Here is a 19,402-nt window from a genome sequence, read left to right as displayed (position 1 = left end):
TTCAAAAATAGTGCACGTACTATATTACACTTGAACATCACCTACCTATCATTCACCACAAAGGAATTTCACCAACATCCAACTCAAACCTATATTTGCCGTTCATTGTTCTTTTGCAACCATACTGATGATAATACGGTATGGCCATAAAATAAAAATTTCCTGGTAAGACATTTTTGGACCTGCTCCAGCTTTTGCAAACCTGCTGAGCCAATTGGAGCCCAAATGGGCGAGATTAGATTTAAGAGTAGATTTGGTCTAGGACCTTTACCATACAACCGGTATTCTGACCATTCCTACCACAAACTAACTTTGTATCATTACAATAGGAAGAGATACTACTGACCTTCTTATTACTACTAAGCTTCTGAAGTGGAGCAATGAAGATTCCGCTCACCGAAAGAAAGCCTCACTCTCAAAACAATTACTAGACTAATAAGGGCTGCACTGCACACAATCAAGAACCAAAGGAGAGGACCCAAAATGGAGCCCTGAGGAACACCCGACTTGACATCTTCTTGTCACTAACGGATCCCTCGACCTTATTAAATTGCTTCCTAATAAAATGCAACTTCTTAACCAATTGAGAACCTTGCCTTGGATCCTCATTTCATGGAGCTTGTTAACTAAAAAGCCTGAGCAAAATAAAGATAGACTACATCGACTGACTCATGACTCACTAGCCCCTCAATAACCTGCTATAGTTGCTTAAGCAGTTGGGTAAACGTGCTAAAATGTGCTCGGAACCCATGCTGGCGAGGAGGAATGACTTCATGGATATCGAGAAATTTTTCAAGTTTGAATTTCATGACGACAACAATTTCCAGACCAAAGTGATCTTTTTCTTTCCCCAATTTTGAATATTTTAGTGCTTAGTCGTATCCGTCATTCAAACACATCGTTGAATTGTTTGAATTCGAAACTAGAAAGTCGGTCAAAATGGCATAAAAGCTTTCTCAAAAGATGCTCTGTCAAAAATCTATTGAGAAGACCAATGTCCATGTGGCTGAAACACTTTGCCCCGAACAAACTATAAACGCCCTTGAGTTTCACGCCGAATATCCACTCAAACCTTGGATGGATACAATGAAATATCTGGTTTAATAAGACTATAAAAGAGTCGCTGTTTTAAGCCTTAAAAGTAGTATATTTTCGCAATCTTGTGGTTCAGTGTTCACAACGTGAAATTATTGGTAGGATCTCTGCACTCTTCGAATAACAGAGCACGACTGAGTTGAAGTACGGAGAGATTCATACATGCACACGCGCGCTGCATCGAACACTCCCCCAGGAGATCTGCTCCAGATCTCAGGATTTTTTCACAGTTACACATTAAGCACTTTACTCATTGTCAATTGGCTGCTAGTGCCTTGTTCACTTTGTGCAGTTGATAGAGCCGCCCTGCAAGCAGACTCAAAGCCACGACACTCACTTTGACCATTAGGATCGTCACTACATGATTCACTATGTTCAATTGATGAATCGTGGTTGTGGTAGACCTAAGATTCTTCTTGGGAAGGAGGGCCTGAAGTCTTGTTTGAAGAACGTCTCCTTCATAGAATTCTAACTGCTCCCTCACCTCATAGGTATGTCCATGTAGAGAAAGCCGGACCTCGGATAGTTCAGTGACTACGGTGTCTCCGTCTGAAGCTTGACAACCTTCAGGTACCTCGAGCTCATTTCTCTTGAACATGTACCGGATTTGTGTCCCATTTCCACAAGCCAAGTTCACTGACTCAGATTCTGTGAAACGGTAGACTCTTTTTCGAACCAGAAAGATCTTAGGGACAAATGGTACCTTCCTTAGCTCGCAGCTGAGAAGGATTTGCGATACGTTTCTGTTCCATATGTCTACAAAACACGTTTCGTTGTAATGTAGAGCTGTTGTCTTCTCATGTGGACACCCATAAATGTTGTTAGACCGCTTGCATTCGCCAAGGCTGTCAATAAACACCCTTCCGTTCTTGTTGACACCTACATAATTTGTCTCGGGTTTGACTTCCCAATAGGATCCATTTATTGCGATGTGAGCTGGACCGTCTATTGTGAAGAGATTCCTCATGTCTCCTTCACGGTAAGTTGGAACTGCAAACCCGATCTTAAGCTCTTGCCATGAACTCAAAATCGTTGGTTTCAAAGCCAAAACCTCCCTCAGAGGTACGGTTTGCATTCCAGATTTCTTAGCCTTCTGTTTTAGCTCAGCATAAGAAGAGAGTAGTCCATCCAAGTTGACCACTATGGCTGGTACCTGTTGTTGATAATACCGATTGTGAGAGATTCAGCTTGTTGCGCCATCAACAATAGCGAATGATAACTGTTTTTGATGTGCTGCCAACCTTCCTGATCAGTCAAATGTAGTCTCAGGAAGGTTATTGTTAAATGGAGTTTTTCAATTGCTCTCAGATTATCTGTGATCTGGAGATGGTTATTGCTGATCTCTTGTCGGTTCTCATACAGTTTGATTGTGTTGTACACACCCAGTCCCAGTAATAAGGCTGATGTGATTCCCTTAAAAAGGCCCCTAGGTTTCCTGTCCTTAGCCTCTGGGTATATAAGATTCATTGCTGTCTCGAACTTGAGAGTTGCCTCTGATATCTTGTTTGTCACGAGATGTCCTCTGTTCGGTCCATTGTCGCGATCTTTCTTCATCATTAACTTGAGTCCCCTTTCGAGTACTTCTTTGTGTTCCTCAAATGTGGTCCTCATATTCTTCTTTTCAACTGTTATTGTGATGTGCCCGTAGGTCATTGGTGCATACACGCTCCCCTCTGTTGAAAAGCCTGAGGGATCCTTCAAGGGTTACTTTGTCACCTGGATGAACAAAGTCTAATATAACGTAGATGAGGTTGATAATGAGAAACATTGTTGTTTAGGTGAGAAGCTTTTCACTACTGTCAGATTGAGAGCATCTTGCTCTTCACGAAAGATTCTTGACCCTCATTGTTGAGACGTCTCATTCATCTCAAGGGTAGATCCGTGCATGAGCTTGAATTATGCCGACTCCATGTCTTTGGACGTTACTTCTAGTGGTACCAATTGTTGGATCGGTCTTCTGTTGTCCCTTCTGTGTCCGAAGTTCTACAGAGCGGATCCGTCCGTCTCTGCCGATTTTTGTTGACTCAACGACTGCAAGTGGCCAGAAACTTCGAGACTTGTGCTCTTCCCGAATAATGACGACCTCTCCAGCCTTGAGATTGGTGTGGTCTGCATTCCATTTAGCCGATTGTTGTTGTGTAGTCAGGTACAACGAGGACCATTTTTGCACTTCTTTTGCAATTCTTTTGCACATTTCTGCACTTGCAACCTGTGCTTCCATCGCCCTTTTATTGTAGTTGCAGACTCGGAAGTTGACCCCCTCTCACTAGAAGGATTAGGGAAGGTAGCCATGTTATAACCAAGCAACAACTGACTTGGAGAAACTGGTATTGGATCACTACTGTCTTCTGACGTTACTGTCAAAGGTCTAGAGTTGATCTGAGCCTCAATTTCAAAAAGAATTGTTTGTAGCTCTTGTAAGGTTAAGGAAGCTTTTCCTAAGAACATTTTTAGAGTGCGCTTGGTGAGGCCAATGCATCTCTCGTAAACGCCACCTTGCCATGGCGCAAGTGGAGTTGTGTAGGTCCAAGTACAACCATGTAGGAAGTCTTGGTTTTTGATCAAGTTCATGTCGAGGGACTTGAACACGATTGCCAATTCTGTTTCAGCTCGCTTGAAAGTTCGAAAGTTGTCGCTGTAAATTGACTCTGGACAGCCTCGTCGAGCCACCAGTCTTCTTAGCGAAGATATGAACGTTTCAACGTCCATTCCAGTCATGACATCGAGCACAATGCCTCGTGTTGAAAGACACGTGAACAGAGAAATCCATGCCTTCTCCGTTGATCCGTCGTTTTTCCTTAAATGTAATGGTCCGCGCAAGTCAAGGCCGATATGAAGAAAGGGTCTTTTGGGGATTGTGACCCTTGACGTAGTGGGTACTCCTCGGAGTTGTTCCAACTGTCTATTGTCGTGCCTGTTGCAGCGCACACACGTTTTCAGAACACTTCGGGTTGCCCTTTTTTGGGTTATTATCCAAAATCTTGCGCTTAGGTTAGCTGCTGTTACCCCCTTGGGGGTGTGAAGATAAAGCTCATGATAGGCGCGAATGAGAGAGGCCGTAATAATGTGCTTGCCAGGCGCAATTATTGGATGTTTCTCCTCATCCCCCAAGCAGGAATGTGACAGCTTACCACCGACTCGCAGTAGCTTCATATCCTGGTCAAAATATGGATTCAAATCAATCAATTTGCNCCGACTCGCAGTAGCTTCATATCCTGGTCAAAATATGGATTCAAATCAATCAATTTGCTTGATCGCTTAATACTCTGACCTTTTTGCAGTGCCTGGAATTCTTCCGGGTACTCCTCCATCTGAGTTACTCTCAGAGAAAGTTGTAGGGCTTGTTCGCTCTTTGATCTGCTGACCAGAGTTGTATAATCCTTGTCTTTATTATCCGCTTTCTTTCTTGTGTTCATGCGTAGGATGTATGACAGGATTCTCATGTTTTTCCAGAAGTGCATATTCTTCTTGAAAAGTTCTGTCACGATTAAGGATTCTGTGACTGTTGCCAGTGAGATGACCTTTTTTGCCTCAAGGCACTCTTGAGTCATGGCTAGGGCATCCGATCTCGGCCACACGGGTTGCCTCAGCCATTGCATGACTGTAAGCGAGTCTGTGTGGTAGGTAATGCTCTTTGTTGGCACCTGCAGAGCGTCTGCGATGTGAGTTGCCAGCTTCACGCCCATGACACCTGCCTTTAGCTCCACTCTGGCGATTGAGTTAGTCCTTTTCTCAAGGTTCTCTATGTCCACAATCATTCTCATCGGGACAACTTTGGTTTTTGCCATTACCAGTGGACAACTGATAAAGCCCTCTGGATATACCATCCTGAGGTAAACTGCCGTTCCCATGGCATTTTCTGAACTGTTAGTTAAAGAATGGAATGACAGGTTTGGTTCCCTTTCGGGTTGTACATTCATGCAACGAGGAATTTTTATTTTCTCAAGTTGTGATAATTCTGCACGTCACTCGGACCATGAAGAGGTGAACTGGAAGGGGTGTGTTCCAATCAAGCTCCTTGTTTTGCCAACACTCCTGTAGAAGTAATTTGGACATAAGCGTATATGGTGACAAGTATCCCATAGGGTCAAACAGCTTTGCGATATTGGAGCTGAGTTCTTGCTTTGTGTTGACCTGTATATTTATGACCTGTTCATAGCCATGCTACATGAAGTTGTCTGTGGAAGGGCACCATTGCACTCCCAAAGTGGAGGTCATGCCTTCACTGGATGGACTCTCCTCTGATTTATCCAATTGAATGTCCATTCCACTAGACATTTTAATTGGTTTTAGTTCTCCTCTATCTTCATTCGATACCCCTAGGAGAACTTTCGGGAAATTTGAGACCCATTTTGTAAGTTTCATTCCCTCCTCAGCCAAGATGCTACTTGCCCCTTGTACGAAATTTCTTCCCTCTTCTATTGAGCGTAATGAGTTTAGAGAGTCATCGACAAAGGTATTCAAAGTGAGCGCCTCACAGGTCTCTAGCATTTTAGTTTTGTATTCGTTGACATGATTTCAGTAAGCCTCTTGACATTTGAAAGGACACTCTCTTCCACCAAAGAAGACTCTCTCAATCAGAGGGACTTCGGGATCCTTGCCCACCTCCATGTTTCTCCACATCCCCCCCCATCTTCCTGCCTTATATCAAAGCAGAAGAACATTTGTTTGATGTCTGACGATATCGCGACTGGAAAACGTCGGAATCTTATCAGAATCTTTTTTAGGTTCCTTTGTTTCTTTGGGCCTATGAAGAGTGTGTCATTTAAGATGTCGATCAGGCCATGTCGATCTGATGCACTCGCGTCAAACACAGGTCTGCCTTTGGTTGAGGTTCTTCCAGTTCTTGCAGTTGTTATGACTGTCAGCAAATTCGGGAAAATAGGGCGAAGAAAGATATCGTATGTTAACGATCTTGAAGATAAGTCATTATTGCTTGAATATTGTTGAATATGTAGTCATGGCATTGGTAACAAGTATTCAGCTTCTGCCAATCCAAGTTGAATTTGAAGACCCCTATTGGTACATAAATTAGACGCTCTTATCTGGATTCTCCGCAGTTACGGATTTTCCTGTAGTAACTCTCGATCTTCAGGATTCGCCGAGTCGCACGATGGTGCGGACGGTTCTTCTCCTGTAATCACGGGTTGACTCTAATTTCAAATCTTGAGCTTTGCAATAGAAAGTAGCACTTTCTTTGAAGCACTATGCAACACTTTCTAGAATGTGTGATCACACTTTTCCACAAAAGCACTAGTCATTGGTTGGTAGAACTGGATTCTATGTTGACGATGCACCATTTAATAAGACTATAAAAGAGTCGATGTTTTAGGCCTTAAAAGTAGTATATTTTCGCAATCGTGTGGTTCAGTGTTCACTGCACTCTTCGAGTAACAGAGCACGACTGAGTTGAAGTACGGAGAGATTCATACATGCGCACACGCGCTACATCGAACATCTGGAGCTAGTGTTGCGATGGTGGAAAATTACTAACACATTTTCTTTTCACATCAAAAGCAGAAACCCTACACGTCTACCAATTGAATCGATCTGAAAACGATGAGAACAGGTTACTCATGGCCAAATTTGTACTTTGGCTCAAGGAATGGGAGATAATGTCCGGTACCAAATTATTTCTCTCCTTCTCGAGAGATTCTCAAGTCCAAGAAGCCGATCAAAATTCAGTCCCTGTTACAGTTTTCTGGTCACAATTTTGACGATATCAAGCTAATGTTTTAAGAGATCAACCACAATGATCAGGTTCAGAACAGATTGAATGCCGCCTATCTCGAAGAGCGTGTCAATTTTGATCCATTTATGGTGGTGGAAATTTAGCGCGTTCAAACATAGAAGAGCGAATTGTGAATCTTGTTAAAGCGTTATCCGAGATGGAAATGCTATATTATCGCCGGCCTTTGAAGAGGACACAGTGGCCATGACCGAAGCAAAGGAACGTTTTCTCAAGCAAGTGACTCGGCGAGGGCTGTGCAAGCCAAGGACTACGTCGTGGAGTTATCCTTGGATAAGCCAACCGACTTGGTCATTTGAGTGTGCTTGCATGTCCGGAGCTTTTATGAGTGCATCGTGAAGAATGAAGCGGGTAAACCCTTTCTCTTGGATTGTCAACATCTTAAAGAGGTATTTTCACAGGATTGGTGAGTAATCTTGCCTCAGATATGGACTTCGAAAACATGACTCACGTCAAATGCTTAAAAGGTCATCATGCTTTTGAACAATTTTGAACAGAACTAGCGAAAAGGCATTTCAATGTTTTTGCCAAGAATTTTCTGAGTGAGTGCAATTCTGAAATACATCGATTTCTACTTAAATTTTTACCAAGTGTGGTCCCAATTTTTAGTCAGCATTGGTTTTTGAAAATTTCAGTGTTTACTATATCATTTGCATCGAAGTTTTTTATGGAGGCTAGAACTCCATAATGCAATAAAACCAAAGTTGTTATTTGTGATTTTCTGAGCTAGAAAAATACCAGGATGTTTGTGTCCGGCATAACCTTTAAAGGTTGTTTTTACCATTGTGCATGGTAATAAAGTATGGGAAGGAGTGAATATAGTAGATTGCGAACGTGCCTTTTTAGAATTCCGAAACACCCCCAAGGCTGTCGATGGGTTAGCCCCGTTAGATCGCTCTCAGTGGTATTTTTTGGGAAATTCCAACGTACCCAGGTCCACAAGAATAATTCAATCGAATAAATGACAAAGATATGGAGCACACGAAAAACATAAAAGCAATTTAGGCACAAGAATGATTCAACTCATTGGCCTTTCTCTACTGAAGGCTGGACAAGGAGTTCCTATTCAGGATCACGAATCAAAGAAATGGAACAAAGGAAAGGTCGAAGACGTCCAGAATCTTCATTACAATCAGGAGTGCCTCTGCATTGTGGATATAAGAGAACATGAACTCACTAATGGCATTGAGTTCTCGATGCTTTGATCCAATGATTTTGTTATGAGGTTTTTGATTATCGAAGTCGATGGTATAAAAGGAATGATTGATTGGTTATTGAGCAGCTCTTCTCTCGTCCATCAAATATGAAGGCATCAACGCCATTCAGGTGAGCGAGACTAGTGCATTCTATGTGAGATCTAAAATGGAACGATTCAACGAAACTGAGACCCATTTTCATCTATCTCTAGCTTTGACTTCAAAAATCCGAGATAACGGGTTTTTTTAGGCTCCGGTAGTCGCCGTTCAACGCTCCCTAAAGGTCGAGACCGTGTGTCCGATTATTGTCGGAGAAAGATTTAAAGATGGGATGAAATTTCAAAGAGTGGTCTACCAACGAAAATGTTCATGTTCTATTCGTGCCGGAACAAGGGCGTCACCCATGCGATTTTTCAACGTTCCTCGATGGATTGCAGATGATGAATTATGCAAACAAGCGCTCTTTTTGCAGAGGGTGTCTCGGAAATAGAAAAAGAAGTGTTTGGTAGAAACTGGGATCCACGCCTGAGTGGTTTAACAAACGGCCACAGACGGGTGCTATTCATAGCTCAAGGACCAATTCCGGATTTTATCAACATTGGAACGAAAAAGATTCGTATCTACCACAAGGACCAAATACCTTAGTGCTTTCTCTGTCGAAAAGAAGGACATTTCAAGTCGGAATGTCCAATCAATGGAGATTTGTCAGTGGATCCTCCTGAATCACCTGCACCTCCTTTAGAAGAGACGGAAGGAGACAGGAGAATAATACCACTCGTTAAAGGAAACATTAACCGTGCATCAGACGATTATCCTCCACTGATAAACACATTGGACAAGCGACAGACAAATGAGGGCAACTGTGGGGCCGTATTGGATGCGAGTGGAAGGGAGTTAGACGAAGGGGAACAATTCCACTCTTCCCGCCATCGAAGCCGTTCAAAGAGGAAAACTCCAGAGACACAGACCACTCCCATCAACATAGATAAAACCATAGTTAAGAAGAAAGGGAAAGTGATCAAAAGCCATCACAAAGTGTCAACTCGTTCTGCATCATCAAATTCCCTAAGCTCCACGAAGGAGTTGTACAACGAATTAATGTCATATGCCACAAACTTCTCATCGGGTTTCTTGTTCACAGTCCAATGTAGTTGGATAATTTAATGAAAGCAAAAAAAAACAATGTTAAATGGTGGTCAGGCCTCTCGAATATATATATTTCCCTGAGGATGAGAGAGAAAACGATATTCCGTGTTTTCAAATGAAATTCTTCCGAAAGAGAGCGTCTTGCATTGATATCAGCTCTTTATCCGTTCAAACAAATGTTATTAAGCGTGGAGTTGCCCGACAAGTCGGACGTGAGTCAACCCCGTTCTTCCCATCATTGAGTGTTTTAGTTTCACCCATCCATCTACCATCGCCATGTCTGGACCCTCCCATCAGCCAGAACTCGTCCGGGACGATTCCTCCCCACTTCTTCAAGGTCATGGGACCGTTGACGTCGAAGAAGTGTCTGCGGGGGTGGTTCCTGCCCAATTCAAAGGGCGCCCCAAACGATCTACCAGGCTGTCTTGAAAGGCAGCCTCCGACCCGGAAGATGCCTTCAAAGAGCTTGACCCCGCTACGGTCGCCACGACCGAGGAATTTCCGTCCAAACGCGCTCGGAAGAAGACAGGCGTCAAACGACCGCCGGCGTCCAAACTTCTCGTTTCTTCATCCGAAGAGTCAGACACGGATAATGATGTCGGCCATCGCCGGACCCGTAATAAGGCTCGTAAAGAGGATCCCGACCAAGTACCTGGGCTAACCCCTTCTCAGATGCATGCCATCTCACAAATGCTGAGTGAGCGTGACAAACAAGCTCGACATAGGTCCACCCGCAAGCCCCGTTAGTCCTTCTATTCGTCCGAGTCCGGAAGTGACGCGCCTGTGGCTTCTGGCTCAAAAGGGCCTGGCCTGGGCCGTTTTCGAAACCAGGGCCCCTCTTCCATATCTCATCCCACCTCTGAAGGACCTGACGACGCTCAATCGCACGATGACGACCAAGACGATTCCGACAATGAGGTTGGTGGGGTTCGGAGGCCTACCCGAAATCAAACAAAGAAGACCCCCCAACCAACAGGATATTGGTTGGGAAAAAGGAAGGACCCTTCAGGTGCGGGAAAAATTGCCGGCTCTCGCGAAAAGCTTTGGGTGAGTGGCCTTTCATTCCATGTGTTATTGTTATTATTAGTTTAAATATTAAGTTTTGAATTTGATAAAAAATTTCCAGTCTGTGTGTTGGTGGTTATATTTAAGTATTGCTGCCTAGTTCGGAATTTACCAACACACGTGTTCCAAGGAACAAATGCGCTGGATGGGCTGCAAGTCGTGGTTGGGCCCTACTGGGCCGCGGACTAAATTGTGATCCTAAAGCTTACAGTTGCAAGCTTGAAGACGACTTCAAACTTGGAAGTACTCGAAGTAATTGCTTCACGCTCAATAAGCTAGTGTGCGAGCTTTGTTGCGCCTAGAGGGCTGCCAGTGCCCTAACGGGTGATTGTCTCTGATAATCTTGACCACAATGTGATGCTGAATGTCAATTCAGGGCTGGGGCTGCCAAAAGAGATTTAAATCATAATGGCCAACTGTTTCCATTTTGGTTGAGCGCTACTTGAGCTGCTTTGAGTATACGGGCCTATGCCCGTGTTTTCCCGTCTAAATTGAGATCTGTTTGGCATGGCGTCTGGTTGATCCCATCCCTTTCCTTTCAGACCGTCGCTCAAAAGCACGAGAGAAAAATACTCAGATTGAGGAAGTATGCCGTGGAATGGTACCAATGGCTCGATACGCAACTTCACATCTCCTCATGGGATTCCAGCTTCGAGAGGCAAGACGGCTTTGGCGACTTCTAGGCTCTCTTCATCCAGACCGAGATGAGAAGAGAAGAGAGGCAACACACAATCATCTAGGGGCCGCCATTCAAATTGGAATCGATGGGGCTCGACATGAAATTGAAATGGCTCGTGTCCACGACACACTTGGCCCTGAGGTAGTGGAAGGGGTGGAAGGTAGAGCCAGTAACGACCAACGATACATCGGCCGGACAGAGTATGTTGTTAAACAGCTCAAAAAAGCCAAGGTCAAAGATGCTTTGTTGCGGTCGAAATCGACGCCTGTTTCTCACCGTCCCTATTTACATGGACCCCCTTATAGAGGAACGCGGGCAGGCAGGAAAGTAGAGGCCTTGAAGAAACCGATATGCTTTACCCCACGTTGTTTCCTTTGCGCCTCCCCTCTCCATTTGGCAAAAGACTGCCCAAAGAAGAAAGAGTTGAAACGGGATTAAACATAACTATAGAGCTGTATTCGAAATTGTATTGACTGAGAATTCTGTGGTGATACAATACAAACGTGTTTTACATTTTACATTGGGTCCTTTTAATTTTACTTGTTGTTGTTGTTGTTGTTGTTGTAGATGATTGCTTGGACAATTGGCATTCAGACAACGACCTTCCTCCTGTATCGGGTCGTATTCATCAACCTGAATTTGTTAAGTTCTTGAAAGAGAACTTTACTCTACCAGCTGAGGTTCTAAACATACTGGAGCATGGTTACATTCCACCGTTAACTGAATGGCCTCCGAGGAGCGAGTTGCCAGATAACAAAATCGCAAGAGACCCTATCTTCCGCCCTGTTCTTTGAGAGCAAATCCAGGATCTTGTATCCTGGAAGGCGATTTCTGCGGTTACAGAAAAGCCATGGTGTGTTATGCCGCTTCAGTTGATTCATCTGGAAGGAAAGAGCCCCCCCTGAGTTGTTGACGCTAGCAGACAACTCAATCCTTTTATTCGCTGTAGGAAGGTCCGTTTGACTTCTTTGTCTGAAGTAAACAGCGGAGTTACAGCAGGGTCATGGTGGAGTAGCTTGGACCTGAAGTAAGGTTACTACCACATTATGATTCACAAAGACTACAGGACTCTCTTTGGGATTAAGTGGTTGTCGGAAGATGGGACCGTTCAATATTTTGTGTGGAACGTGTGCTTTCTGGGTATCAACGATCTTGTGAGAACCTTTACAAAGATGATGCGGCCTATTGTATCAACATAGCTACCTAATGCAACGCCCACCAACCTGGACATCACCCGCACATTTTGTGGGGAAACCAGGAGGCAAGAAGGTTTGACTAGTGAACAGACTACCGTCACTAAACAAAAGCGTGAAAAGGCCAATACATCCTTCTCTTCTGTCAATGACCTTATGAAACAGGTCCGCCATGACTCTGCCTGGTTTGTGAAGCTTGATGCGGTTCACGGCTACTTCCAGGTTCCTCTAGATGAGAGCAGTTCACATGTTTGACGGGCATTTTTAATTCCCGAGAGGAAAAATGGCGCTACACAGTGGCTCCATAGGGCCTCAAAATCATACCAGATCGGACGAGCGTTCAAGACAGTCAGGAGTGCTGGAACTGGAATATAGGTATGACAGGAAGTGCAAGATACTCGATCATCATCACTTCTCTTGAGGGCGTGCTCCAAAGATTGGTTATTTTTGGAGAGGTGCGTGCCACCGGATAAAATTGTCGCTCGAAAAGATGGAAATTGGTCAGGAGATAAGGTTTGCGGTTTTTGTCCTGAGTAAGAGGGGTCAAGCCAGATCCTGCAGAGTTAGTTCCCTTCGCAATTCCTCCCTACCCACCTGTGTCTGATCTGAGGTCTTTCTTGGACTGGCTAATCAGTTGGGATCATTTTTGCCAGACCTAGCACACGCCACTTCTTTGATAAGGGAGCTCCTCAAAAAGATGTTGCCTTCAATTGGCTAGATGCTCCATGAACAAGAATTCTGCCTTGCCAAAAATCTCCTATGTTCGTCTGCTCTTGTTAAACCGTTTGACCCAGCTCTACAAACAGAATTATTAACAGATGCTTCAAGATTGCATGGATTCGGATATGCCCTTGTCCAACGAGGTATTAACGGCAAACTCGCCTTATTCAGTGCAGTTCTTGTTCCCTCACAGTTTCCCAACGCAATTACGCGACTGTGGAATTAGAGGCCTCGCGATTCTTATGGGCAGCCATGAAATGTGATCACTATCTCCGCGGGCTGGTTTCGTTTTCGGTCATCACAGATCACCGACCTCTTTTGGGAGTTTTCGATCGGCAGCTAAATAATATGACTAATGACCGACTCCAGCGAATTCGCGAGCGGTTAGTTGTTTATTCATTTGAGGTCAAGTGGTCAGCGGGTAAGGAGCATCAAATTGCTGATGCATTGAGCAGGGCGCTTTACTTTCCGGCGGATCCAGGCCTGGAGATCCCAATTAGAGCCGTCCGTGCGGATGACCCAGCTCTAGCCACTATATATGGTGCAGTGGACGACGAATATCTCACGCTTCGCAACTCTGTGCAAGCAGGGAGCGAATTTCCTGCTTGTATTTCATCATATGTGGGGATGGCGGGGAACCTGTGTGTAGACGCAGGTCTGGTTCTTGCTGGCCAACGATTAGTGGTTCCCCGACCAGCAAGAGGGCCATCATTGACCTCCTACACCTCTCCCATTCTGGCATTTCAAAGACATGCGAAATGGCTAAGCAACTCTACATTTGGCCCGGAATCACGAACAAGATTAAGCTTAGAATCGCTTCATGCCGAGAGTGTTCAAGTGTGCTTCCATCACAGACCCACGAGCCATATCGTCGGCTTTGACTTCGGCGACGGGGCCTATGGAAAAGGTATCAGTCGATCTTTTTGAACTTGAAGGGACATCTTTCCTACTAATGGTCGATTGCTACAGGATACCCCTTTGTTGCCAGATTGTTCTCTACAACAACGAGAGCTATCCAGGAGGTCCTTCTTGGATGGTTCTTTGGAGGTTGGCTGCCATCGTGGCTAAAATTGGATAACGGTCCTCAGTTTAGGGGCCCATTCAAGGAGTTTTGTGCTGACTACAACATCATCCATGAAACATCCTCCCCTTACAACCCCAGGAGTAACGGTTTAGCAGAAGCAGGTGTGAAATCCATCAAGAAACTCCTCCAGAAGGTCAGGGAACGACATCTGGACAAAAATTCAGGGAAGCTCTACTCGTTGGCGCATAACTCCCAGGGCTGACGGTTACAGCCCAGCATATGGATTCTACGGTCGCTCATTGCGTTCAAGGCTACCTGATGTACGGGATATTTCAAAAGGGAACCAAGGTTTTTATTGACGCCCGTGCAGGTGCGGCTACAAAAGCCTCTGCGAGTGCTGGAGGAGTGGAGTTGACGCCCTCAAACTTGGCGACGAAGTGCAGTTCCAGAATCCATTGACAAGACGTTGGGACTCGGGCGCTAATGTCAAAGAAGTGCATGACTATGGCCGCTCTTATCTCATATCAACACCAAGCGGCGAGTTCGACGAAACAGACGGTTTCTTCGCCGTTCATGCGGTCCAGATATGCAAGCTACTCATTCATCCAACCCACCTGGTCCCAATGCCTACCTGGCCAGCTCTAAGACGCGGTTCGGAAAAACGGACCAAAGCAGTCCGATTTGAAGCCGGTCAATGAGTTTTCGCATTGATGGAGTTCATTTTTTAACTGCATATGTAAATATTTTTCAATCTAATATGTTTGCGTTCAATTTCGTTTTTATATTTCAAACCATTATTTTACTTTGGATTCTTGGATTATTATTATCTTTGAGGGGGTTGTTACATTATGCCGATTGTTCCGATATTCTCTCATCCCGCAACCTGATATATTTTTCCTGCACTTGTGCATGATGTGAGAATAAAGAGCTGACAGTTGTGTTGGTGTATTTTGTGATCAAGTCATCCTCCATTCTTGCCTCCGTTACAAATTTCATTATCATACAACAATGACATTGGGATCTAGGCAAGGTTCTCAATTGGACAAGAAGCGACAGGATAAGAAGCAAAATTTTAAGATCAAGGGATCCCTTAGTGAAAGACATGATGTCAAGTCAGGTGTTCCCCAGGGCTCCATCTTAGGTGCCCTCCTTTTTAATGATATTCGTTGCCCCTCCAATAGCTTAATTTATTGCCAGTCTCTCTTCTATGCTGACGATACAAAGTTCGTTTCTGGTAGGAATAGCCAAGATTCCAGTAGCCTTGCAAAGGACTTAAATCGAATCTACTCTTGGGGAACTGAGAGAAATATGGCCCTGAACGGAATAAAATTCCGCTCAATGACCTTCGGGTCTACTCTTTTGAATACTCCACTCATAGATAATGGGGTAAAGGTATTGAGCAGGTCTCATCTATGAAAGATTTACGTGTAGTCCTTCAAAATGATGATAAGTTTGATGAGCATAACCACTCGAAGGTGGGTAAAGCTTTTCAAACATGTGGTTTATATCGCACGTTTAAGTCCAGAGATAGCATCACGATGCTTACTCTGTACAAGTCGATTGTCCAGCCGCATCTTGAATATGCTTCACCCATTTGGGCTCCAATGAGTTCAAAAGGTTTGCAAAAGGTCGAACAAGTCCAAAGATGTTTCACTAGGGACATCACAGGAATGAGAGAGCTCTCGTATTGGGAGAGACTAGAAAAGTTCAGAGAAGGTACGAAATGTATCTGATACTGTAGTTCTTCAAAAGAATCCATGAGCTTTGTCCCAACCCAGGATTTTCGGTCAATTCTAGCGACCGTCGCGGCTTAATGTGCATTTTGAGAGGACCTTCAACCCCCTCGAGAATCCAGGCTAGTCCGAGCAATGAAGTCCACATCTCTTCTTTCTCGGCTCCTTCATTGTTGAATTTGCTTCCCTCTAATATTCGTAGGGAATACGTAAGCCTTGTTGATCCGGTTGCACCTTTTAAGTCAGACTTGGACAAATTTTTAGATAGCATTCCAGATCAACCCTGCATTCAAGGGCTAGCACGGAGTGCCAACTCAAAGTTGTTGGTAGACCTTATATCATAAAAAGTTGAAAGATAATAATTACGAATTATAACCTTTCATTTTAATGGTACTGGTGATTACATTCCCTGTAGCGGTTAGAAAAGCCTGTGAAAAAACAAACCCCAAAGAATAAATTCTTTGGTGTGTCGGAAAGATTGATATTTTGGGATCTAGGTCAAAAAACACCAATCACTCTGAACGCTTGGGTTCTCAGATCAATTTGACAAATAATTGCAATTCTTGAAATATCGTTTGCCAGTTTTTTTTGCCTCATATCTGTTAAAAGAGCGGTCCAGCATTTAAAATCATTCCCTGTGCCCTAATTTAAGTTACGATTTTATCACAAGTTGAGAAGCAAAGGCATTCCTTGAATAACAAATAGTCACCATGTTAAAGTCAAGATAGATTGAGACATTTTTTGGCCATTTGACCTTTTTAAGAACCTAAAGTGTTCAATATATTCCAAATGAGCAATTCGTGCGACCACAAGATCTTGTTGAATAAATGAACTTGGCCAAATTTGAGCTCAAAACTATGCTCAGGAAACTCAGCAGAAATGTTCAAAGTTATAACATAAAATTCGAATTTTTTGGTCAGATAGATAAGCTTTTGGCAACATAATTTAAAACGTACCACTTTACAAGCAAATAATGTACAATTGACCTACCCTTTATTGAAGAGATGTACATTTCTTCCCTTATTACTTTTTTCAAAAAATGGCTCAGAATTGCAATGACCATAGATTTCTGGACACTGAGTGTCGGACGACCGACCACTCGGTTGGCTAAACAATGCAATAAACCGGTTTGTGATCAATTCCCAGGAGACGATCCATTGTACTGTTTTCCAGCCGAGTGGTCGTTCATCCAACATCCAGGGTCTAGGAATTTATGCTATGACCAAAAGCAGTCCAATTTGGTGGGAAGCTCGGTCACAATCCATAATTCTAGCACTTCGAGGATTAAACTTTTTAAATAATGCATGTCGCAGGTTTGGCAGGTTTATACGCACCATTTTGTAAAATATAATTATTGCGCAGTTTCATATTCATATGTTCAAGATCACCCAACAACTGTTAAACAACCAGAACAATCCACCGGCATAAATCAGCAATTAGGATTGGTATTAGGGAGGCAACATTCAGGGCAAGATGAGGGGGGGCAAGGACAAGGTCGATGGCATTTCACAGTCTGGAAAGAAAATTTGCATTCAATGGCTCAGAAACTAGAAACATTTGCTTGAATCTTACCGCGCCGTTGTTTTGGGCATTGCAAGCGTTTTTATAAGTGATGCCATCGTTGCCACAAACTGGAGCCTCCAAGGTCGGACAAACGGTTGAATCGGGGCATGGACATCGTCCTTTACATTTGACTTTCTGAAAATATTAAGAGAACGAACGCATCAAAACAAGCTGTCTCGCTCTTTCACGTCACTTTTGTGAGTTTTGAAATATTAAAGTCTTCTTTGACATCCAAAGGGATTCCAAGTATGTTATGATATCATCTAGTGAAATCAATTATATATATGATATCGTGCTCTTGCTCCCAATGCATCCTACTAGTCATCTGGTCCATAAAAATATCATGAGCTTTGTCCCAACTAAGGTTTTAGGGTCAATTGTAGTGGCCTCAGAGGCTTAATGTGGGTTTTGAGAGCACCTTCTAGACCTTGGTTAGAACTGGTTAGAACAATTCCTAATCAACCCTATTTTTAATGGCTGACCCAGTCTGCCTACTCTAATGGTTGGGTGTATCAGAGATTATATGAGCATAAAGTTATGTAAAATAAATGTCTTTTTTCGCCTTGAACCGCTAGGAACCAATTCACAGTAGAGGTAAGAAGGTCGGTCCACAAAACGATGAAATTGATAATCTAAAATTTCTAAGTAGCAAAGGAAAAGATGAGGAACAGTAAGGAGCAACAATAGCAAATAGTAAGACTACTTGAAGCTAAAAATGCAAGTGATCGCGACAAACATTTGATTGAGCTTGAAATTGAAACTCCCAAGAAAGAGCGTCTTACCAAAACCGTGAGCATAGAGGCCATAAAACATTAGAATTCAACACTGAAAAGTCACAGCTTTAATCATGAATGTAGACTCACTACTTTTCGGCACCCAGCCCAACAAGGACTCATGTAATCGACACCATCCCAACCGCAAACGTAACCCTTCACCAATGGACAAGGACAAGGGGATGGAAGATTGATGCCTTGGGCCTCGCAGGGTTGATGATAGAGATAGACTAGAAATGCCCCGAGCACCAGAAGCTTCATCGCGTATTAGAACCCAGATCAAATTTTACTACAGACTCAGGGGAAAAACGTAAGAATGCAAGCATTCATATCGACAGGAAACCTCGAATATTTATACTTGTGCGCTATGTAGGAGCTCATATAAAACTGCCTTTTTGTCATAAATGCCACACTATTCATGGACTGAATGATGAAGCAATCATGTCAGAATTCCTAAGCACATTATGTACTGATTCTAGGAAAAAATGGGCTTATACTACAAAGACTCGTCGCATGCGAATGCTATCTGTGATATCACTTGCATTGGGACAGGATTTCAATGCAGTTGAAGAACAAATTTTTAGTGATGAGTCGAGTTCGGCAAAAGTGAGACGTCTTGTGAGTCCTTTGATATTTTAATTTTTGTTGGATCCGGACTCTATACTGAACTCGAGTCAAAAAGACTCATCTTGTTTCTATTATGCTAAACAAGGCTACTAAAATCAACAGGGTTCTGGGTAAGCAAATTATTTTCACCTGGACTTGGGCAAAACATAGTTTAGAATAATAGCAATAATTTGCAAATGAGCTCATCGACGTCCTCCTGAAAAATATCCAACACTCCAGAAACAATACTCTGTTTTATCCCGAAAATGTGATTAAACGTTGTTTCGCTTTGAAACCAAGTAGGCAAAATATATGGTCAATGTCCACCCCTTCATTCTTCTTTTTCAGCAGGCTGAGTCATTTGCTCAAGTGCGGTTTTAGCATCGAAAGGCCTTAGGTGGGGTGTTCACTCTACCCTCGGTCTTTGCGGAATGCTTCAAGGCCTGACATCAATTTCAGACAAATTTGAAAATCCATGACATAGAGTTGCGCTATTGAGAGACTGAGTGTATTAGTAATTATGACAAAATTCCTGAACACAACTCACAACAACATTTGAAGCAAATACTAAATCTGGTTACAATGACTTGTCGCAATTGGTTTCAATACATGGGATTCATAAAGACCGTATTTCAAAGCAATCGAGAGACAGCTTTTTGAATTGTTTGCAAAAATGGAGATAATAACAGGATGTGATAAAAGTAGAAATGTTATCAATAGAGCATGAAAACTGACGTACATCCGCCTTGGCCGTACAATTGTTTGCAAAAATGGAGATAATAACAGGATGTGATAAAAGTAGAAATGTTATCAATAGAGCATGAAAACTGACGGATCTCGAGAAATGCACCAATCATGAA

The 19,402-nt window shown here is 43.3% G+C and overlaps 1 protein-coding gene across 1 annotated transcript; it reads right to left on the bottom strand.

Annotated features, from left to right (window-relative positions):
* Positions 1 to 16,914: 16,914 nt before the first annotated feature.
* LOC131886609 (serine protease inhibitor dipetalogastin-like) lies at positions 16,915 to 18,284 on the bottom strand. Its single transcript, XM_059234998.1, has 3 exons — positions 18,027 to 18,284; positions 17,173 to 17,298; positions 16,915 to 17,113 (listed from the first exon to the last, which is right to left on the bottom strand). The coding sequence occupies exons 1-3, from the start codon at positions 18,195 to 18,197 to the stop codon at positions 17,030 to 17,032; spliced, it is 381 nt and encodes a 126-aa protein (XP_059090981.1). The 5' UTR covers positions 18,198 to 18,284; the 3' UTR covers positions 16,915 to 17,029.
* Between the last annotated feature and the right edge of the window lie 1,118 nt (positions 18,285 to 19,402).

The sequence above is a fragment of the Tigriopus californicus genome, chromosome 9 (genome assembly GCF_007210705.1).
Source record: "Tigriopus californicus strain San Diego chromosome 9, Tcal_SD_v2.1, whole genome shotgun sequence".
NCBI lineage: Eukaryota > Metazoa > Arthropoda > Copepoda > Harpacticoida > Harpacticidae > Tigriopus > Tigriopus californicus.
Note: the sequence above shows the minus strand (reverse complement) of the source record. Positions and strands in the feature narration are given on the sequence as shown.

Coding starts and splice junctions, on each gene's coding strand:
- LOC131886609 (XM_059234998.1), bottom strand. CDS start 18,197: ATGAAGCTTCTGGTGCTCGGGGCATTTCTAGTCTATCTCTATCATCAA. Junction 17,299..18,026: donor GGGCTGGGTGCCGAAAAGTA/GTGAGTCTACAT, acceptor TAATATTTTCAG/AAAGTCAAATGTAAAGGACG. Junction 17,114..17,172: donor ATGCCCAAAACAACGGCGCG/GTAAGATTCAAG, acceptor TTTTCTTTCCAG/ACTGTGAAATGCCATCGACC.